General features: G+C 49.3%; 2 protein-coding genes across 2 annotated transcripts; one reads left to right on the plus strand and one right to left on the minus strand.

Annotated features, from left to right (window-relative positions):
• Positions 1-3,476: 3,476 nt before the first annotated feature.
• LOC128732181 (T-box transcription factor TBX5) lies at positions 3,477-22,054 on the plus strand. Its single transcript, XM_053825354.1, has 7 exons — positions 3,477-3,711; positions 9,741-10,560; positions 11,408-11,564; positions 11,646-11,801; positions 13,300-13,367; positions 20,192-20,259; positions 21,213-22,054. Exons 1-7 carry the CDS (start codon positions 3,477-3,479, stop codon positions 22,052-22,054), a joined length of 2,346 nt encoding a protein of 781 aa, XP_053681329.1.
• LOC128721134 (hexamerin-1.1-like) lies at positions 15,386-17,680 on the minus strand. Its single transcript, XM_053814856.1, has one exon. The coding sequence runs from the start codon at positions 17,678-17,680 to the stop codon at positions 15,554-15,556; it is 2,127 nt and encodes a 708-aa protein (XP_053670831.1). The 3' UTR covers positions 15,386-15,553.
• Positions 22,055-23,486: the final 1,432 nt, after the last annotated feature.

Genomic DNA, 23,486 nt, shown 5'->3' on the forward strand with positions numbered 1-23,486 from the left:
TTGTTCAAACACGCTGTAATCGAAGCCCGCAACGGATATGGCGGCACATCGGAAGGGCAATAAATAAAAAAAACCAGGCAGCATCTTGAACCAGGTACGATCACGTGGCAACCGGTAGCCCACCATTGCTGGCCCGAACGCAAACACTTCACAAATCAACCGCTAAACTCACTCCCAAAGACCATGGTTGTAGATCGCGTTGTTTATCGCGCCAACGGTGCGACACAATCGGCTCGTGGCCACCTCGAACGGCCACGGCTTGCAGGGAAGAAGTTTACATCTGAGACCCGGGAATCGGAAACCGGGGGGTTTCACCGCTTCCTTTGGCGTCTTTCGACATCACCCCATAAAACGCCGGCGGCGGATTTCGTACCGGGACGCGGTGGCTGCCGGCTACGTCACAGGAGCGCTACGCCACGACTTCGGGTGATGCGAGCTGACGAAAGATGGCGTACCTTCACACTTTTCATTTCCACGCCGGTAGCCGGTTGGTTCGGGGTTTGAGTGCGTCTGGCCGTGCCTGTAACGTGTGTGCCAGGGTATTTTTGGTCCCAATCGCACGGGTTTCGGATGCCCGGGTGTATTTTGTGGTGCTGGGATGGGTTGAGATTCCCCATGCAGCGCCCCGGGAATCATGCCCGCCAGTTGCCATATCCGCCATGAAACCGAGTCGACCGATTCCTGCTCACTCACGGGCCCGAGAGTTTGGTCGCACTTTCCACGTTGCGTTTCCGTCAGCGATCGGTACGCGCGATCGGTGTGCAAGAGCTATGTCCATGACCTTTAGAGTAACGCCAAAGTGTGACTAACATGTAATTGTGATAAAGAGTGAATGTCTAATTTTTGTGTCTGGAAATTTCGATCCGGGCCACTGAATGGAGGACGAACTCCAATCGGTGGTTCTCTGTAGGTCGAACACCGATGAATCGTTGTGCTCCGTATATGGAGTAGGCTAGAACAGCCTTTTTGTTCCAAAATATACAAAAATGGAATGTCGTGGACCACTAATCACTAAGAAGAAGTTCATTTAACACAAAAATCCCAGAAAACACACGTTATGGTATTGATATTCGTATCATTCACTGGTAAAATGTAATCGTCCTGGAATTTGCCAGGATTATCGTTCGTTGAAGTTCATCTTACCAGGAATAACAACAACAATATATTGCAGGGTAATGGAAGAGCTTCAAGCTACTCCGTACTACATTTTTATCTATTACTATTGTACTATTGTTCTTGTAAAATGAACGAATGAATAGAGATGACATTGAACGGTTTACGTACGTCAAAAGGTTTGCAATCCTTCGAACAGTGATTAACTGTTCGCGCAGAACGTATCTGCCACGAGGGTGTATGATTTATTTACCTTCGCATTCGAAAAAAAAATTCCATCGGTAGTGGAGCTAAAAGGAACTTCACTGCAACGCCACCAATTACCGAACATCGATCAATCAATCAATCAATCAGCCGGCCATTTCGGTGTACTAATTTTACCGAAGAAGCGGAAGCCTCATCTCGGGCGTCCTTTAACGGGCAGATCACAATGCGCAACGGTTTGTGCCAAAGAAGCACCCCAAAGCCAGTAAGCAATTTACATTCCGTGGGTGTTTAATGCAGTGTACACAGTTATCGTTTAAGCAATCTATTATTTTGATTATCGTGGTATATAATACGTTGGGAGCAATATTAACCTAACATCCTTATCGATATCCTTCAAATAACAAATTAGGCATCCTTGCGTTGGCTTAAAAAGCAATAAATTGTGTTATTTCGTATCATACATCTTATACTGTCAAAAAAAGATTTAAAAACATGAAAATAAATCAAATAATAAAACCAGATAAATAACAGTTGTACTATTTTAACTTAGTAGTAATATTGATTGTTGTTTTATACACCTACTAGCCCATGTGCAGAAATTTAGTACGGTTGCAAATTCACTCCAATTACAAAAATGTCCTTTGCCTTACAAAACGCTTTCACTTTCACCCAACGATCGATCTCATCCTGGCGGTTACGCAGCCTGTCTCCTTCTTGCATCAACCGACAGTCACCGATCGAATCGGCTACTGATCCTACCTTTCTCTCGTTCTTACTGGTAAAGTTTTCCATCGACAATGCTGCACCCTCCGCATGCAGACCTCCCTCCTCGACGAGCCACCCAGTACAGAGAGGCAAAAAAAAAACACAAACCCAGTGCAAACGCCCTCCCAGCTGAAGTAGCCGTCCCGTTCTCGATGACACGGATGCGTCGGCGGAAAGTCGAGAGGGAAATCTCGGTTCCACATCCCAGGCGCGAGAGCGAGACAGCGCCAACACGAGATCAACCGCGCTTGGGACTGGCTGCGGATGCTGCGGAAACGATCAACCGCCACCAGTACGGTACGGTGCGAAGCGAAGGAAAAACACGGATCCGCGCGGAACGCATTTTCCCGACCGGGCGCCGAGCCAGGCAGTAGCTGCTCCCGGGTGTTGTTATAATTTTATTGTGCGATCATCATCAGGCGTGCGCATTCCCGCGGTGCTGCGGCCAATTTGCGGCCTAATGAACACCCTGCCGGTTGGTCGGCCGGAAAATCTTCGTGGCCAGTTGAAAGTTTAATTATTATTATTTTCCATCGTGCGCGCGCGAAGCCAAAGCAAACCAGCCCCTGAAGAGTGCTTGTGGACGAAAGCGGGGGCACTCGGTTCGGAAAATATCGCCCCACGGGAGTAGTTTGTTTTGCTCGGGTGAAAAGGTGGAGCAATATTTCAACCCGACAAAAAAGTCCACGCGGAATCGAATTTTCCACCCCCTGCTGGCTGTGCCAGTCGAGTTTTCCGGGTTCCCATTGTCCCGATTGCGGTATGCTGTGAACGAAGAGAGCATCCTTTTTGGTTTGAAATCTTGGTGTTGCAGTGAAAAATAAACAACAACAACAAAACGCCAAATTATATCGCTGTGCAACGTTCGGTTAGTGTTAGAGTGTGTGTTTTCGTCCGTGTGGTTGTGTGTGAATAAAGCCTGCTGCGACCTTTGTCTGTCGAGTCGTGGTCGCGGTTGAGCCCCTTCCCCATCGTTTACGCCGTTCTGGTGACAGAAGAAGTGCGATCTGAAGAAGTGCGAATTGCCGATCCGCATATTCCCCCTTTTCACGCTTGTGAACCGGTGCCGATTAGTGGAAACTGTGGAAGGTGTGAAAATTGCCCGCGGGAAAACATCCGCCCTACACCGCGCTGTCAACACGCCCGCGATACGAATAAATTAATTCAACTTCATTTACCTGTACGTCACGGTTAACCGTTGTTTTACGACGGAGTTTTCCGGCGAGATTAGGACATCGCGAATACTTTCTCTACTCATAATAGTTGCTACATTGGTTGGTAGCAAAATTAATTAAACACAATTTTCACGTACCACACAAGGCGTTACGCAACGCGTTTCGTAGGAGTTATTTGAGTCATTTGCGTTAGTTCCTCGCGTCGAGGACACGAACATGATGCACCATCTTGACTTCACCAACGGACACCGGCATTCTGATGGGGCGCTCGGAATGTCCGGTGGACCGATGGGTGCCATGTTGCATGAGTCGTTCTCGGGACTAGTTGGAGCGGTACCGACGGCGGCCGATCTGAATGGGCCGGACTTTCTTCACCACTACGGACCGGCGGTTGACTACTGGAACCCTGTGGCCTACAAGAATGGTACCAACCCGATGAAGGCGATGGAAGGTAAGGATGCTCTAGGGAGCAATGCGCCCATAATCGGTACGACAAAATGGCGATCACTTTTCAATGCAACTGAAAATGATTTTATTCCCATTTTTTACCTTCAATCGGAATGTTTGCTTCTTCATTGAGCCATCACAAAGAAAATACTATTATTTGAGTACGTTTTGAATCAATTTTAAGATACATAATGAGTTTGTTTACAAATAGTAATAACAAGTTTATGAGTATATGTATTTATAAGGTGTCACATGTAACGATAATGAATGTAAGATTGATATAAGAGACAATTTTTTTTGATACACTTACATATATTAAAAATATCACGATCAAATGCAAGGACATTAGGCATGCAAATATATCCAAACACGAAATAACCTGCAAGCTTAATTGCTCATTCCACAAACGAAATTAAAAACTGGTAATATGTACCTAATAAGTACGTCTGTGTGCCACTTAAACCGCACTGACGTAGTTTTACATCAATTCCCATCAGACGGCCTTTACCTTTATGCCGATCTTGTCCGTCAAAAACCGAAAACCCTCACAGAAAGCAAGCGAGTTTAATTAGGCGATTTTTATTCCAATGCACCCGTGTAACAACGTCACATGATGGACGGGTAACATCGCCCGAAAGGACAACATTCCACCGGTGCCCGAAGGATTTTCCCTTCCTGGCGGACGACGCAACATCGTTTAATTAATAGAGCCATCATCTGAGCTCGTGCTGCCTACCGCTTACATCGCCGTTTTCAATTGACCTCCTCCGTGTGCCGGTCGGTAATAAGCTCCTTAATTAGGACTCACCGACCCGTGGCAGAAGCGCCAACCCGTTCCTTCCCCAAACGGGTGTTTGTAACGAGAGAAATAAAAAAAAAGCAACGAACGAACCCCGAGCCGATTTATCACGGGCCCCGAAATCGCTGGCAGGGGAAAATCCCAACCACGGTGGACGATGATTTAGCGCATAAATTAATTATGATGTCAACTTCGCTAGCTACCGGAATGTGCCCCGTCGTGCTCTCGGATGAAGAACGGGCGCTATTTTACGCTTCTCGCAGCCGGTTGACGCGTTTCCACCGCGTTCGAACGCGTATTTGGGTGTTTATAAAACGCCACCCTGGAGAGCTGCGAGTCTCCGTGGTACTGCGATCTCCACGGACACGGCAAAGTATGGCCACAGCGCTCGGTAAGAGCTGCTGGTGCTGGATTTATCACCCCCATATCTATCGATTCCGGCTTCCTTGGACACCGATGAAAGGCGTAGAAAAATCGCTGTCCAGCTGGCTAAGCACACGGACGCGATCTCCGCTGCGCTGAAGCATAAATTTCGTCCCGGTAAACGTCCACCAATCGATCGCGCGAGCTCTGCCGGCAATTGATTGCTTGTTGGTTGATCGGGCTCGTTCGCTGTTCCCTTCCGTGGTAGGGGTCCGTGGTGCGTTGCAGAATTTTTCGGCCACCCCCAGGGACTTTCGCTCTGTTTACGGTTGGTTGTGGTCGGAGGTTTCGCCCGTCTTCCTTTTTTTTTCCTTCAGAAAACGGCTACCCCGATCCACGAGCAACATGAAACTACGGACAGGAGCATAATAAATACATCAGCCCGTGTCCATCCACCTTGTGCGGTGCAAAAGGAGCCTCTCTTTGCTTGGCGGTGGCGAGTAAGATATTTTGGGATTTCGAAACAGCTCACCGGTTACCAGAAAATATTCAACGCGGATCCGGGAAGTGTTGAACTATTTGACACTCCCGAAAAACAAAACCGACCCCGAATGCATCGCTTTTCTTCTCCAGCGCGAGCGAACGTACCCGCCCGCCGGGCAACAGTAGGCCTTAAATGCTTAACTTATGCTGCATTCGCGAGACACGCAACGAAATACGATCAACCCGGGGCTGGGAAACGGAATGGTATCGCACCGTCGTACTGTTACGCCCCGGGAAGGAAACGGAGCAAGAGTAATGAGAAAACCCAACAAGAACAACACCGAGCGCAATGTCGAACCGCTGGCGAGCGAAGGGGAGTGGGAAAACACACTCGACTAATTACAACATAAATATTTGCTTCGGACATGACACTGTAAATTATGAGTCGAGCCAAAACCGACGCGAAGAAACCCATCCTCAACAAGTCGGACGAATTGAGACTGGCTTCTGGAAAAGAAATTTGCTCGGAAGCGCGATCTTCGATCTTTTTGTCGAGTCGATGGAGCGGAGGTTTTTGGAAGATACGATACTTTTTTCATTCCAGAAGAATTCAATTCGGTCCTGACGGACACATGCACCAACAGGAAGTTATTTTACTGTGCGTTAAAGGACGCCATATAATGCATACACGAGAAATGATTGGCCGTTTGAGGATAGCCGATAGCAAGCTGATGAAAGGAGTAAAATTAATATGGAATTATATGGAACAATTCAGAAAAAAAGTATACTAATAAATTATTACAGCTAACATTGCAACCTGACAAGAGTAAAAAAAAACAGACCAGTATTGTTCAAACCCAATCACGGCAATTAAATCCGTTTTGCGTTAAGCCGTTTTCCGAGTTTTGTTCTTCCAATCATCATTATATTTGTTCCATACTTGTTACATCTATGAATCTCTGGTCATGTGTTCAAAATAATAGGGCATTTCATCAATCACGCATCGCGTTTATCGTCTCTTTGGACTACATATAATCTAGTATGGATGTTAACATACGCACATAAGCCATACATTTTGGCATAGATTACGCGTAAGCCTAATATTTATCCGAGACTCTCTGAATTATCGTTATCATGAAAGTGCTTACTTTCTGTTTCGATTTTCACAAACCTAAAAAACACTCCATTCAGCATTGACAGACGCACTCATAAATGCTTAGCAGCAACAAACCAGGGAGGTCGTTTACCTTTCCGAGGATCATATAGCCCATCATCCCGCGATCACAAATCACAACTCTCAGATGGGCACTCGGTTACGCTTTCATTTGTTGCACTTGCCACCTCGCTGCTTTTCCTACGCTGCTTTCGTCCATCGGCACGGAAGTGATGACAGATTTCCATAGCAGACCCCATGTGTCCTCACCATTGCACCTTCGCCGCACTTGCGAACACCGGCCATCAACCGCAAAATTGCGCCATCATCCGTGCGCTGACATCTTTCGGCGCGTGGAGGCGCACGCGACTTCGGCCCTTTAGAAACGCCTGGAGCGACGGGCCGGCACATTGTAGCCGCGTAGCCCAGTGTCGTACTTGCCGGGCCTCACGTGTGTCAATATTGTTATATACTGGCGAGAGAAAATAAGCAACGAACCGCAGGAGGTCGACTGGTCCGCTGTCCTTATGAGCGGATTGTTGAAATTACCGCAACGGATGCGTTTATTTGCTGGCCGCGATGAAACCATTCGCCGCAGAATCCACAACGGCTAAACCCGGCGGGGGTTGAAACCAAACAGGAAATCAATTACGCCGGATCGTAGCCTACCGGCGGGGACATTCAATCGATCCAGATTTTCCATCCATTATTTGACCACAGCGGTCGCAGCTTTTGAGCCAAATCTAGTGCAATTAGCAACAATTATTCGTGTTGATTGTTTCACGGCCGCTCTAATCGCTCCCTTGTGAAGGAATCCGTGCAATCTTCGTACTGTTCGGCATCGTGCCACCGTCGTACAGAACTGATTCACGCCTAGCGCACCCAACCCAACGAGAGACGGGCTAGATTTATATCTCGTTAATCCTAAATGATTGCAATCGTTCAAGCGAACGACACTTGGACATAAATCGCGCAGAACTAATTGTCAATTTGGGCGGCTCAAAGCCCCAAACGCCGCCATCGACGGGGTTGCGGACGAGGGAAAAAAAGGACCGTAGGGTAGATTTCCCCCGGCGGGTGTCATTCACGGGATCGGTTCCGTGGGTTTGCATTTCATTCACACTTCGACCGAAGCGTGCCAACGCCGCCATTGCAGCGGGAATGCGGCGCACTGGCGTGTGCAAAAAAGGCCAAACGAGAGAGAGAGAGAAAGAGTGCGCAAAAAAAAGGCACGCAGGAATAAACACGGTCAAAAGTGTACTCGTCGACATCGTGTCGCCGTTCGTTGGAGAGATTTATGTGGGTAAGGGACGGTTCAGTGCCACCGGGATTGGGATGAAGCTCGTCTCTGAGCCACGGTTGTGTTTCTCGCCACCCCGCGGGATGCCAGCGGAAAATCAAAACAAAACACCCTTGTCCTGGCGAACGATTCCAGGCACGTCCGCTACATCATAGTTTCTCGTGCGTTTAGGAAAACAGTATCTTTGATGATCGCAGCGGTTAGCTTTTTCATTGTCTAATGGATTGATTAATGAACCCGGCGCTGGCACTGCACTAATGCGACGAAATTTTCCACATACCAAGCCAATGTTCCGGAACCGAGCAACGTGCTTCGGAACTTGGGAAACATGTGTTTCGATGGTTGAGAGGAGACAAGTTGAAACGTAAAAGGGAACGACTTTGAGCAGGTTTCAAATGGGAGAAATATTCCATTTATTCTGCAATGGGGTACCTCCAAGCAATATGAAATGGCATGGAACTTAATCCACTGTTTCTTAGTGACCCCAAGCCTGGTGCTAAACATAAATGAAAACACAAATACCACGGAAACAATTCTCAAATGCAAGATGTAATTTAACGAACCTGTTTCCGGGTATGTATTTGCAATAGGTCTCGCAAAACAATAAGGACACTTTTTCGTCACCCACTAGCTGTGGTAGCAAGTCCTACACGGATATTTCTACGCTTTCCTGAGCATCTCCCTTGGCGTTCGAAAATGATGCTCCTTTTCAAGCAAACGCATACCGACTCTCCTCATTAACCTTTTAACCGCTAATTGCTCTAGAAACGTCTTAAAATTAGCTAAAGCCATCGTCAATTTGAGTTCCCCCGTTTTCCCATATTTACAAAGAAATTTCTCCCGTCGTAGAAAAAAGAAAATTGCGTCTTCCTGCCATGTGGCCACAGGAGAACCCGGTATGGTTCGGAACTACCTCGGCGGCAGGATGGATGCTCCTGCAAAGTACCAGGCGGTCATAAAACCAGCGACATTCCGGGAAGTAATTCCGAAGCGCCCACAGCTCGAAGTCTTCATCTCAACGGCACGAAGGCAACCGCAACGTTACGGCCCACCGGGCATTTATGAGCGCGCCTTGTTTTCATTGCACCCCGGGGCTACTTTCAGTCTGCCTCCTGGTCTGCCTGGTAGTTTTTAACGCATTGCGGAAACCCGAGTTATGATTTGGAGCGAGAAAGCGAGATAGAGAGAGTCAAAATTTTATGATCTGTGAAAAATGGCCGATGATTGCTTAATGTTGGAGCGCACTTTTTCGCCGCCCGCGGCTTTACCGTGGCCACGGAATTACCCCGCCGGGGTCGGCTTCGGGAGTGGTTTTTATTTGAATTTTATGCCCAACCGACCAAACCTCTGCCGGTTCACGATTGCGTGGCGGTTTGCCGCGGCTAGTTCTCGTCGCTTCGATTTGCGCACAATTTACGGTGTGCCACGCGAACGAAAGGCCGCACTCGCTCAGTGTTCCAACGGAGCGGTGTGTGTGTTTCTTTTTTTTTTTGCTTCACTCTCCCCTTTTTCGGCAACCCAAACGAGAGCTGAAAAAGATGATTTATCCCGTTGAAACCGTCGGATCCTTCGGGCGGCGCGATAGGGAAGTGCTGCTAATTTTAGCTCCCACCCATTACCGCCGCCGAATGCGTAAACATATTTCGCGGAATTTTCGGCGGCACCAGAAAGGGCGCCTCGGTTGGCTTGTGGTTTCACTGGGGTTTTTTTTTTTCAACATGCTCAGAGTGCCGAGTTTAAAACATCGATAGGCGCGGCCGAAATCGGCGATAAGCAAATCGCAGACTACGTCAATTATTGCGCGGAAAGACAAAACCTCCCAGTTAGATGCTCGTTTACGCGTACTTTCGCGCGCGCACCATAAATCGGAAACCAAATTGCAAACTCCTACTCACTTCTCGCCCAAACGTGTTTCTATCTCTCTCTCTTCGACAGCTTGCCTTCAGAACGCCAACAAAGGCCAGTACAATCCACTGGAGCAAGTCGAGCAGCTTAGCATAAGCTGTGACAGCGAGTCGCAGTCTTCTCCGCTGGAGCATAGCCAGCAATCGACGGCCAACGGAACCGGGCTTCTTCTTAGCCATGGTGCGAATCTCCATCACAACAATAATAACAACGTGCTGAACAGCAACAAAAACCTCCACGAGCCTCGTGGTCAGGCAAAGACCCAGCGGGCTTCGGAACAGCGACATCAGCGAACTCGCGCAGGACGACGTGGTGCGGTAGATGGCTCACAGAGCTCTTCCCCGGAAGGAGCAACCGATGGCGAAGGTCGTGCAGGTATGCCGGAGGACGAGGGCGATGGCGATGGCAGCAGAACGGACGAGGAGGACGAGGACGACATCGGTGGTAGTGACGAGGACACAACCAGGGGTGGTGATGGTGGTGGTGGTGGTAGGAGGGAATCTATCATACAAAATGGCAGCAGGCAGCAGGCCGTTCGCCAGCAGCAGCAGCAGCAGCAGCAGCAGCTGGGAGCGCCTCAGACGGCGGCTTTCGCGAACACCAAAAAAGCACCCGACGCGGATAAGCCTTATCATTCGTCGCTGGCCGGGGCTGTGGTCGTGCTCGAGGGCAAACACTTGTGGGACAAGTTTCACGAGCAGGGCACGGAGATGATAGTCACAAAGGCGGGACGGCGCATGTTCCCGACCTTCCAGGTGAAGGTATCCGGGCTGGAGCTGGCCGCGGAGTACCTCATGATAATGGACTTTGTGCCGCTCGATGATAAGCGCTATCGATACGCGTTCCACACGTAAGGGACTGGCAGGGCGCCACTGTGAATGCATTTCACTGGCCACCGAGCATGAAGCCGCGTGTGCTTAACGGAAACTGCATGGATTACATTACTAACCGACGCACGTAACCTTAACCGCATGATTGACCTGCGGGGTGACTAATTTTCGCCCAACATTCCCATGGGACCTAAAACAGTGAACACTAGGCGTTCTGGCCAAAACTTTGCCAAACTGCTAATGTGCGTCAATTACAGCGTCCTCAATCGGAAAGGAGTCGATGCTTTGTACTAACAGCTGCACGTTAATGTGTTTAAAAAAGAGATATTTTTGCTGTTTTGAAGTGATCAAGTTTCACAGCCTACTTGAGCAGAGTGTTCACACCTGTGACGTAAGCTAGAGTCCTAGTGAATATTAATCTCTGAATGGATCTGAATAATAATCTCTCATAATCGCTGTTGTCCGATTTTAATCAAAAGACCTAAACAAGAATAGATCAGAGGTGCATCACCACTAATCGTCGAAAGAAGTTAATACCCCGAAAGCAGATTAAAAGTATCTTTATGATAAAGAAACCAGTTGAGGTCATCGTTTTATCATATTTTATAACATAAAGCTCCTTTTTTTAACATTGACTCAACATAGTCAGCTAGGTTATTATTAGCTTCTGATGCCTCTTATATAGTGATAGTACAACTGATGATGAGTAACAAAGCACGCGGTCACAGATTGCATGTGTTGGTTTTCTTATCAGACGATAACATAATCTTGATGCCTGCATTCACTAACGGTCGAAATATAACCGATTTAACAGCACGCGACCGTGTCACGAGCGAAATGAAAAACTAGCTGCTTTCTATCCACCAGCTCAAGCTGGGTCGTGGCCGGAAAAGCGGACCCTATCTCACCGCCCCGCATCAGCGTCCACCCGGATTCACCTGCAACCGGTGCCACCTGGATGAAGCAGACCATCTCTTTTGACAAGCTGAAGCTCACCAACAACCAGCTGGACGATAATGGCCATGTGAGTGGACGTGTCTCCTGTCTCAGGCAAACGGACACTAATCTGGCTCTATTTCCTCTTGTTTCTCCCACGTTTACACAGATCATTCTCAACTCGATGCATCGTTACCAGCCACGGCTGCACGTATGCTACTTCACGCGCAATGGCGTCAAGGACGAGAAGGACACGCTCACACACCGAACGTTTGTTTTCTCTGAGACATCCTTCACGGCCGTGACGGCTTACCAGAACCAGCGGGTAAGCTCAAGCAGCGTGTCACGCGTCCCTTTGCAGTGGATTGCACAAGTGTCGAGGTGTTCACCCTTTGGCTCCCGAAAGGGCGCGATGTTTACGCGATCGCACCACGCCAACTCCCGGGGCGGTGTATGCTGCTGGTACGCGCAGCTTCGCCGCATCCTTTTCCCATTACGATCGACCAAACAAACGATTAGGGAACGGTCTGTTTAATGTTTATCTGCTGGAACTGCGAGCATCATGCTCCCGGTCAGCCTTTTTTTTTCTTCTGCTCGTGTCTGCTCTGCTGGTCCCACCTATAGGCGGCGTGAAGTGGCACCACGGCTTGTGGTATGTTGTTGAGATCGGCAACATGGGCCACGGATGATCGAGTAATTATCGATGCAACAGTGTAGCGGCCGATGCAGACCGAGCGGCTCAAACTGGCGGCTCGAGGTCAACCAATACGGCGGACCTGTCGTCAATCGGTCTGACCCTGCCCGTGTTCTAACGGGCTGATACATTAGCTTGGTTTTGAGAAGATGAGCCCTTACCCATGAGAAGCCACTCATTCCGCTTAATTGCATTCTTCTGAGTCGTTACTTTTTACAATCCACATAAAATACATGTACAAGCGAATGTCATTCGTAAAATTGTCTCCGTTCCCCAAAACGAACCCCAAGGGACCGATTGTGGGCGTTTGGATGGGGCCGAATTATATTCGGGAGGGAAAAAACATGTACGTTGCAAAATCTCACTCATCTAAATCACATTCCGTGCGCTTAAGCACAGGCAATTTCGTTCCAACACAACCAAAGCGAGAAGGATGTCGAAATGGCAAAACAAAAACACGCAACACAAACGGCGTGGGATCGATTCGAAATTAGGCTAACGTTTTCGTTCCTTGTTTAAACCGGCCCTAGCTCGGAGCGATCGTAAATTCTAAGACACGCCTAAATCATAAAAAATACCAGCGCGAAACTCTCGCTGACGCGGAGGTCCCTTGAATCGCGGGATGCATTCGCTCGGGAGACAATCGACGGAACGAAGGCGAACGGCAGGCAAACATAAACCGCACGGAAAAGCGGTGCGATGCAGCGGAAAGACCAGCAACGATTAAAAGTAATGAATGGGTTTAAATATTTTGACAGATATTACAAAGTAGGAAAGATATATTGGAACGGAGAAGCAGCGGCTCCCAATGGATCGCGAGCAGCGCAAGAGAAGACCGGGAGCCAGGCGTCAGCAATTTCACTTTTGGGGGCTATAAATTTCTTTTTTCCGTCCGCCACGCGGGACACCGATCACAACCCTGTGTAGGGTGGCGTGTCATAATTGGTTTCATACCATCCGATGCACGAAATAAATGAACCGTAGGCGCTCCAAACGCGCATTCGGAGGAATGGAAATTTTTAAAGCATCTCACTAATCTTCCGCTCGCAGGAGCGGCTACAAGCTGTCGTGTAATGAACGCATTTTCACTAACCTGTTTCCATCTCGATCGTCTGCTTCTCTTCCGCAGGTTACTCAGCTCAAGATCGTCAGCAATCCCTTCGCGAAGGGTTTTCGGGACAACGAAACTAACGAAGAGTAAGTAGCACAATGTATTTTTTCTCTGGCGTCTGTCACATTTGTTTGCTTTCATGATGTGGTGGTTTCGGGTTGTTTTTATGCTTGCACTCTTGTTTTTGTTGCACAAATACACTGCACACTTTTGCGCACATAAATATCTTTCCAATTTCCCCCCCGAACGGGCTCACTTTTTCACTTCGCGCACTCGTGGAAATCTTTATTTACTACATTCGCTGACAGTCGCTCCGTAGTTTCCCCGGGCAGAACGCGTACGCCGGTATGACAGCTCCACTAGAAGCGCCGCGCTGATGTTATTGTTTTGATGGAAAATAAAAACAAACGCCCGGTCAAACACGGGGCTGTGGGCGTTTGGCGGTGGCCATAAAAGTGCCATGCCACGTCATCGCTTCCACACGTTACGCCCTACGGCTCTCGTGAATGGAGCAAGAAATATTGCGTCCTTCTCATTGATTACTGATCCAAACGATCCTCGTAGTGATGCTGGGGTGACCATTTCCCAGGGCGATTTTCCATTTTCTCGAGGGTGTGCGATCCCTTGAGGTTCGTTTTTTCTCTCGCGTGGTTTTATTACCTTAATTTATGATTTTTTTTTCGACGGCAACGCAATACTTCATCGCCATCGATCAAGCACTGTGTATTAAACATGCGTTACAACGAGCCCCAGCTTATCAATTAACGCGATTTCCGATTTGGCTTAAAGCGGCAGCTCTTGGTCCGGACACAGGCCCTTGCATTGCGGTGTCCAGTGGGTTTACTTATGAATTATGCAGTTTGCACAGTACCTGTATTTCCTGGATGTAACGTCACATCGGCGACGATCTTGCTCTAACATTTATTGGTGCGAATCGCCTCATTCGCCGCAGATCCTTCAAAGTCAAAGGTACAACACGTTGAACCTTCAATAGTAGATGTGATTTGAAATAGAAAGTCTAGTCGAAATCGAGACTTCTTTCCATTTCGGCCACGCAAGTCAAGCGACTGTATATATTTCCATTGGTGTACTAACCGAGCGCCGTTATCCGAAGAACTATTAAGTTCTCAAATTAATTACTTTACCTTACGTGTTGCGATTTTCCTCCTAGGGCTTTTCCTCCCCCTTCCTGGGTGCATTCGATCGTAAAGTGGGCAATAACTTCCATTTGATGTGATACCGTTAAAACGAACGATTATCGTGTGTTTATACTCTCGCATTCGCTGGAGTATGATCCGATCGTCGTTAATTCACTTGTTTGGGCAATCCATCTTACGTACACCGTTTCGATGGCGTCCGTTTTGAGGAATGCCATTGAATCTTCATCAATTTTGTTGAGCCTTGAAACCGCAAACTCTCCTCTCCTAATTTTTATGGCACAGTGATTTTTTTCCTTGTTTAGATTATAATTATTATACACGCAATTAATTGTCTCACTCGGCGCTTCGTTAAGTGAGGCTCAAAGTATTATACGCACGTCCAAAGTGTGACGGTGTTGCAATTTCCCAACCACGATCGTGTGATGATATCACATTCAGCATTGCGTTTCCGCTTGGCAGAAAGAAAAAGTGGATTCCCGCCCTTTTAATGACGCGCAACGATAACGCGTCCCAGACCTCCACGAATCCAGATGGTGTCCGTTGGCCGAAACGGAAGGACCGATCGCCACGCTCAACCGGCCTGGTTCTGAAACACTAGAAAGCCGCACACTCGGGAGCTGATGCTGGGCTTTCATCGAAATTTTATTAGAAACATAAATAAACACTCCTAATCATTGCATCAAACTTCTCGCGAGAGATCGATACCCGAGGAGTGAAATCGCGCCACGGTGTTCCCCATGCGCCCGAGATTGTTCCAATTTCTTTTCCTTCCCTTACAACGAATAAACAAAGTCAAACGCAAGTGGAAATGAAAAACCGCTCCAGCAGGAGACGAAAGAAGAACCCTCAGGGAAAGCAAAGACGAACGAAAATGTACCATCGAGCGGATCGCGCACAGAACGAAGGGATCGACATTGAGAGGCAGATTTTGGTGCGTTGGAGGGGTTGCAGCAGCTCGCATTATCGCTACCGCATGTTTTATTTACACACTCCAGGAGCAACGTTCCCGGTCGTCATCTCATCTCCGACCGGGAGGGCTGGCGATGCAAAATTGCGTCGCAGCTTGATCAGTCCCGCCAAGCGCGCCAAGCAATGGGTGAGAGGATCACCCATCACAGATCACCCTCGGACTTGTGGAAGATGACGACATCCTGGAAGTAGGTGTTCGGCACTCCGTAGAACACCTTCTCGTCGATCGGACGATCAAGCGGGTACCCGAAGGCGTACTGGTCCATGTAGCGAGCACCGGAACCTACGCCACACGACAGCACCGGATCGAATCCGGTGTACTGAGGTACCTGCGGTGCTTGGTACGGAGACACGACCACGAACAGCTGGAACGGCATGCCACCCTTCTTGCCCTTTGGCAGCATCAACCGGTTGGGGAAGCCGCAGTGCGCTTCGGTCATGTCAAGTGCAAACTTCTCCGTGCCCTTGTATCCTGCCATCACGTTGCGGTACAGCTCGTAGAACGAGGTGCGATCCTTCACGTATCCGTTGAAGTTGGCCGAAGTGCGCGAGAGCACGTTCTTACCAGCGACCAACTCCTGCACGAAGTAATCCAGCTCGTAGAAGTTCTCGCGGTTTTCGTTCAGCGTGTACAGCGTACCGTACTCGTTGTACTTGGGACCGAGGAACACGCGCACTGCCGCCTTGCCAGGCTTCTCCGCCGTCAGGCTGACCTTATACACGAAGGGTTTGTGGTTGAGGCGCACCGTACGAGCCTTGATCACGACCGGATCCGGTTTGTACTCGATCTCACCGAAGCCCTCGTACTTGCCCGGCACGTACGGTTCCGGCTCAATGTCGATCGCGTTCGTAATGTCCACGTCAAAGCGATCGAAGTACGTCTGCAGCTTGTCGACCACCACACCGTCGATCTTCACGCCCGGGAAGGCCAGCTCGTCGTACGTGTACTCCGGCAGGTGCTCCTTGAACTGGTGATAGTACGCAACGATGCGCTTATAGATCTGATAGAACACCGGGTCTCGCATTGCCGATTCGTAGTGCTCCAGCGCACTCGGGATCACCTGATACGGCTCGACCGGCTCGATAGCCGCGCCCATGATGATGCGAGCGTACATGGCCACGTACTTGTAGAACCGGTGCTCGTAGCTGTCGGGGTTGTCCTGGATGAGGTTACCCAGCACATCCACCGATTCGGGCGTGCTCAGGTTCACCTTCTTGCCATCTGGCAGCACGAAGAAGCCCTGATCGATAACATCCCGCAGACGCTTCTCGTAGTCCACCACTTGGCGGATCTCACGATAGTTGGCCTCCTGATCCGCGTGGTAGTAGTTGTCACGTGCCGGGAAGCTGTGCCCATTGTAGTACTGCAGATCTGGATAGTAACCTGTGGCGATCGGTGCATGCCAGGAGAATTCAGGCACGTGGCCAAGATCGTTCGAGAGACGCTCGAGATAGTACCGGGCCAAGATCTGCTGGTGTTCGTACAGGTACAGCTCACCACGACGATCCTTGCTCAGACCGAACTGCTCACCACCGAGCCAGAAGGGGTAATCCGTGTGCAGATAGTAGTAGTAGCTGTTCAGCCCGATGTCCTCCGTGAAGTAGGAGATCTTCTGCTCGGCGTTCGTGTGCATATACCAGCCGGTATAGTTGCTCGGAATCGTCACGGTGTACACACCGTCCACCTTCTGCATGCCGTAGTAACCTTGCATTTTGTACTGCTGCGCCTTCTGGATGACTTCGGTGTTGATGAAGTGATACGGGCTGATCTCGTACGGTGCGGGCAAAGCAAATCCAGCCATATCCGACCGATGGGTAACCGCCACAGTCAGCGCGTAGACAAACATGCCCTCGTTCACGTAGTACCTCGCCCAGGCTGCAACCTTGTAGAATGTCTCCCAGTCCTTGGCGTGGTATAGCACGCGGAACAGAGCGACGGCTTGCTCGCGGTGGGTCTCATCGTACACGGAGAAAACTTCACCCTTGGGAAGCAAACCGTGCTCGTAGTAGGAGTACAGGGTCTTCGCCCATGGTGCCGTTGGTTCGTGCTGGAAAAGCTCCGCGCTTTCTTTGAAGTGGAAGTTCTTGGCGTACGCCACCAGCTGCGGGTTCCAATCCTTCTCATACAGATGGCGGAACAACAGCAGCAGGTCCTCCTGCTTGTGGAGAAAATCCTTTTCGGCGTACTTCACCTGGCTCGTGCTGGGTACGAAGGCCGCCGACGCAACGGCCAGCGCAGCCCCCAGAACAAACACTCCGAACGTTCTCATCCTCGGACGTACTTTGATGCCTAGGGCCACGATCGGTGCACTCTTTTATAGGCATTTGGGTGGGTCGTTTGCCGATAACGCAGCCCTGGTGGTTTTATCGCACACCTTACCTTTGCTGACCGCGATCTTGACCTTTTTGGTGTGCCTTTTTTCCAGCACGATCAGCTGCTAGTGGCATGGGGCTTGCTCGTTACCACGGGTGGATGATAATTGGCGATCCTCCCGGACGGTCATCGGAATGCACTTCGGTGGGTAGTGCAATCAGGTGATATTTTCGGCCTGTTATTGTTAGGCTGGAGATTTGCATGGCTGCTGTTTGGATTTATTCAGCCTCGACTATCACTGCGATAGGTTGCCAGATACTCCCCAAATCAAGTTGCTAGAATGACGAGCTAAAGAGATCCGACAAAAGCCTAGTAACTCATTTCTATGCCCGTTCTTGGAGCACCTAATAAATATCTTCTTGGTTGTAATTTACACACACACAAAAATGATACTTTTAAACTGGATCCATTTGGCATCGCAGTTGACAGATTTCAAACAAATTAAAACGCCCCATTAGCACGATCACGTGGACGTCCCACCAACGAGTAAACAACTAAGATGTATCTGATCGGCATGGGAAAACAGCGCTCCAAAGGAAACGGATTTGAAATAACCGATCCTTGAGCCACTGGCAACGAGAAGAATAATGCGAGGCAACGTTTTAAACAATCGCTAAGTTATGATTTACCCCAACTGGCTCTCTTGCACCCATTCTAGTCTTGAGGCCCTCTTCCTTGCGCACATATTCATTCAAAAATTCTCTCCGTTCTGGAAAATTTCCACTGCTTTCCGCGAACCACCGATCATGGAAACCCCCTCGTAAGCTATTCGTGGAAAAACTACGAACCATCGAATTCATGGAAAGCGATCCCCACACTGAAAAGGTGTTGGAAGAAGTTGGTCACTTTTCTTTTGGGGTCCATCTCCTTTTTTTTGTTACCTCTCCGTACAGATGGGTTTCGAACAGCGAAGGAACCCAGCACAATCGCACCGAGGGGAAGAATGGAGTGTGCGTTTAAACAAACAATAAATCATAAGCGAATCGTTTGTTTACGGGTTGCGATCGATTGCGGACTTACCATAAGATAATTTTCAAAGCCCTCCACCCGTCCAGCCCGACCGAAAGCGCCCAAAGCCAAGCTGGACACTCGGAGATCGGTACCGGACCGCAGGCACATCTCTCCGATTGGAAGAGGCACGCTCTGGCATCAAATTGCCATTCGATTGGACCCGCTCGATTGCTGTCCAGCGTTCAACGAAACGAAGCATACGGTTCTCTGCCTGGTGCTAAGAAGCGTCACGATCGAGAACATCAATTGGCGCTGAGCCGCCCACGTAACCGTCGATCGCGTTAAAAGCCGAGTGTTGCAACTCGATGAAACGCTGCCCAATTTCGGACGCCCAAAAGGCGATCCGGTAAACAAAACGTGCACGCGATCGACACCTCCGGCTCATGGCGTTTGTTTTGGAAGAAACAAAAAAACGCACCACCATTTGGGCCTGATAAGCCACATTCGGCGCTAGCCATCGTGTCTGAGGTGATACTGGGGGCGTTGAACGTACGATTCAGTTGAGTGGATGAGGGGGTTGGGAGCGAATGAGATGATGGGTGGGAAGGTAGCGAAGAAAATATGAGAATCATTACCAAATCGTTTGATTGTGCTGTTTGTTGCTTTAGGGCCCGGCTATAAATCGGAACAACATCCGTGAACGTTTCGATCGAAAGGTACGATTCCCTTCAGACGAATGTTGGTGCGGGCGGCTGTTTAACAAAGCAGCAGCTGCGTTTTCGTATGATGCTTGATTCTTTGAGCAGAATCGTGTTCTATTGTGGATAAAACAAACAGAACATACGTGTAAGAATGGATCAAGTTTGCTGGCCGAATTAGTTCGTCAAATTACAGTTTTACAATAACAAAGCAGCCATCAAAAGATGCTCAAGAGAAAAACCAATTTCAAAATATAGCTGTGCTTTAACAAGTAAAACGTATAAAAAGCTCTCGTATTAGCTGATGTTCAAATGTTTCAATGCCTTAAGACAACCCCCAAAGTCTGTTTGCACGAATTGCTTATTTTACTGCCGACAGTTCTTTTAACCGATCATTAAACGCAGTATAGCCATAACGACTGCACCATGGTAATAAAACCGCAACATGTTGTTTTCACATTTCGAGCTGTCATTATTGTCGTTTCCTCGATAAAAAAGAACCGCCTCGCGGATCATGCATTTATGATTTGACAAAGAAAAGCCGAACGCCTACGGAGGCCTACGCACCCTCGATCAAAACCGCCGAAGTAAGTGAAGGTCTCCGAGCCTGCACGTCGCATCATATCATTGTCACATACTTTGTGCATCTCTCACCAGCATGCATTTTCAGAATGAACGCATTATTTTTTTTTTCGAGTTTCCTCCTATACTGCTAGAGCCTCACGCAGAACGTTTCATTCTTGGATCTCTCGTTGCAGCTCCCAGGAACGATCGGCACCGGCCATGAGCGATCGGTTGAAAAATGAGCGCAGCTCCAGCTACAAGAGTAAGTAATCCACCGCATACACCCAAGCGAGCAAAACCAAGTCGAACGAAACCCGCCGAACCTGCCGAACCGGCCCTATAAATATCGCCCTGCGCCACCAAAGCGAACGGTGTCGACAGGAGGGAAATTTCCGCCAAACATACTTGAGACACTTTTTATTGCTCCCGGAACGCGCATCATTCGGTGCATCGTTTCCTCGAGGAAATTTCCCGCTTTTCCACCACTCGCTCTTTGTGTGGTATTTTTTTTTTCATTCGATTTCGCCTTCCGAAAATCTCCGGCACTGCTTGCTAGACCTGCACCACTGAAGTGCAATTGCCGAGGTGGGAAATAGAACGATAATGATGAAGCGAAACAAAACCCCAACCCACGAGCGATGAAAAGTTGGTGCACATTTTCTTCGCACCCGGCGGCTGGCAACGTTTTACGGTGGGTTTAAGTCTGTTTCGTAGGATCTGATCCGCTGATCGTCACTAGCTGCAGGTGATGAGTGGCAGCAGCCTGCACCACGTATCCTGGAGCATTTTGCCTTGGGCCTGGGCTTGTTCGTTACAGTGCAATGAATTGTCAGAAGAACATTGCAAAACCAACATCTTACGCAAACAGCTCGCTGATTTGAAATGCTAAGGAGGCCGCAACACGCTTTAATCGTGTTATTACTTTCCCTTTCTACCGAGAGGGTTGCTTTTCTTTTTGGCAACAACATTGACATGCGGGTTTAAATGCATATTCAACACATTGTTGCCGTATCCTTGACCCCTTGTTTGGCGCAACGGTTTTTCGTACCACAGACACGAAAAATTAAGACTCATAATTTGTCAAAAAAAAAAGAAACAGGCAGTGTTTCGTTGGTGTAAATTACATGCCCTGCTACCTTCGAGACTGCGACATATTGCGCTAAATGATTCGCTCATCGACTAAGCTCGCATACGTTTTCTTTCGCACAACCACAGAAGATGGCGAAATGGCACCAGCTACAGCTGGGTCGGGCACATCCTCGTCACCTCGGTTACTACCGGTTTCGTCTGCGGCATCCTCCACCACGATGGTGTCCTCCGTCCTGTCTCTACACCAACCTCCACACCACCAGCCATCACTGCATCATCTCCAGCATCACCTGCAGCATCTTCACCAACCGCCCGGTCCCAATCCGACCACACCCGGCGAAGGAACCGGAACGTCAACCGACGCCCATCATCACCTTCATCAACACCAGCAACATCACCAGCAGCAGCAGCAACAGCAGCAACAGTCCCATCATAGCCACCATCATCTGAACGGAAGTAGCGCAGGATTGACCGCTCTTGTGGCGGGACACCATTCACCTCTCAACTCGCCGGCATCTTCGTCAGGTGGGGCCTCACTCTCACCGTACGGGTTGTCCCCGCATACTGCCGGTTCCGGGGCCACTTCGACCGGATCTGGGTCGGCCGGATCCAGCAGTAATATGCTGGCGCAACCGTACGCCTCCGAAGCTAGCGGTTTTGGGCCAATCTACCACCACCATCATCACCATCACCATCACAACCCACTGGGTGGATCAAACGGACCCTATATGGGCCATTCGTCCTTCGTCGATAAGTACAAACTGTCGACGACGCCTCCACCACCTCCACCACCACCCAACACGCTTACACCACCGGGAGCCACCTACACTGGGCATTATCAGGGTTTTTACGCCGGTCCAAGTCATCCCGGTGCCGGAATGGGTCATCACGCGATGGCACATGGGGCACGGGCTGCCGTCGCCTCGATCACGTGTCGCGATCGTCCCGAGCATGGCTGGTACGCTTAAGGTTTTTTTTCCCCCGACACCCCGGTCTTGTACATAGGACATTGGAGCACCGGGATCTGCTCCTTGCAGTGCGCAAACTTTGGGCGCGTTCGGAAACGGTATTAGCGAGCGCAGCTCCCTAGCTGGTGGAGCTCGACTCATTCAAGGACATATGGAAACTATTTATTAGGGATCGCAATCGCGGGCATAACAATAAATTAAATGTCACCAAGTAGCGACTGCGTGTTATGTCATTTTCCCCAAAAGAATGCTAATATCCGAAGTTTTTCACATGCATTTTTGGTAGCCATCAGAGTTGTTTTATGATAATTTGTAACTTTATCAATGATAAATCTTATTGCACGAAATATGTACAAAATGTGTTAAAAAAAAGTGGTAAATTAAGTCCGAGTTTTCCCCCAAAACGCAATACAGCCTTATATCGATCGCACTTCGAATCCACCTGCCCAAGACCATTAAAGCCCAAGGCTATGGTGAAAATGAAACCAGTGGCTTCCACAAGAAAATTTATTATCGCAACATCCGGGAAATACATCGGCGTGATAAAAAAGATGAAATGTTATTATTTATCTCGCTCAACCACCCCGAGAACACGACGACGGGCGAACGGCGAGCCAGGGCGAGCCAGAGAGGCCACAACGGCAACGGCCAACCACTCGATCGGAACCCGGCTCACCATCGAAAGTGGCTCCATATTTTTAGAATGTCGAAAAACCTCTCAGTAGCCGCATCAGCAGCAACATTAAATGCAACACCAACCGCTGGCGGCTCGGCCAGCCAGTCAGTCGATAAAACGCTCCAATGAAGGAGGTGTGAAAAAAGTGTTCGTAATTATAGAAATTTATTTTCCAATAAATTTGGAAGCACTTCCCTGCACGCTGCTGTGCGTGTGTGTGTGTGTGTGTGATGGCATGACACCGCACGGGACAAAGCGACTCGGGGGTTTCAAGTTCAGGCCCTCTGTAACCGGCCAGGGATATGTCCGTCAACGCGGCACTCGCGCGATGGGATCGCGGGGTCCTGGCCGGGTTGACAAGCCCGAGAGATTGATGAGCCTTCGGGGTGAGCTAGGGCACGAAGCGGAACTTGGGAATGGATGCTGGCCGAAAGCGTTATCAGGCCGTTTGGCGGCTCGACACTGGAGGAAATCTCCCAAACCGAGCGTACATCGTTGGTGCTTCCGCGTTCGGTCGTCCTTCCGATGCGTCGATAATCGATGAGCTCAGCAAGACCACAGACAAAAAGGGCAGAGGGCTAGAGAGCATCCAGCGAACCGTACGACACGCTGGAAGGCGGAAAAACGGAAGGCGAGAAGGCATAATTTATGCTTTATTTTGACATTTTTATTCGGTCCATTTGTCATGAACTGCCACCCGGCGTGGCGGTGTTGGTTACGCCCGAAGAGACCTCGAGGATCCCGCCATTAGTGGGT

Source organism: Anopheles nili, chromosome 2 (genome assembly GCF_943737925.1).
Source record: "Anopheles nili chromosome 2, idAnoNiliSN_F5_01, whole genome shotgun sequence".
In the NCBI taxonomy this organism is placed as follows: domain Eukaryota; kingdom Metazoa; phylum Arthropoda; class Insecta; order Diptera; family Culicidae; genus Anopheles; species Anopheles nili.

Coding starts and splice junctions, on each gene's coding strand:
- LOC128721134 (XM_053814856.1), bottom strand. CDS start 17,680: ATGAGAACGTTCGGAGTGTTTGTTCTGGGGGCTGCGCTGGCCGTTGCG.
- LOC128732181 (XM_053825354.1), top strand. CDS start 3,477: ATGATGCACCATCTTGACTTCACCAACGGACACCGGCATTCTGATGGG. Junction 10,561..11,407: donor TATCGATACGCGTTCCACAC/GTAAGGGACTGG, acceptor TCTATCCACCAG/CTCAAGCTGGGTCGTGGCCG. Junction 11,565..11,645: donor AGCTGGACGATAATGGCCAT/GTGAGTGGACGT, acceptor ACGTTTACACAG/ATCATTCTCAACTCGATGCA.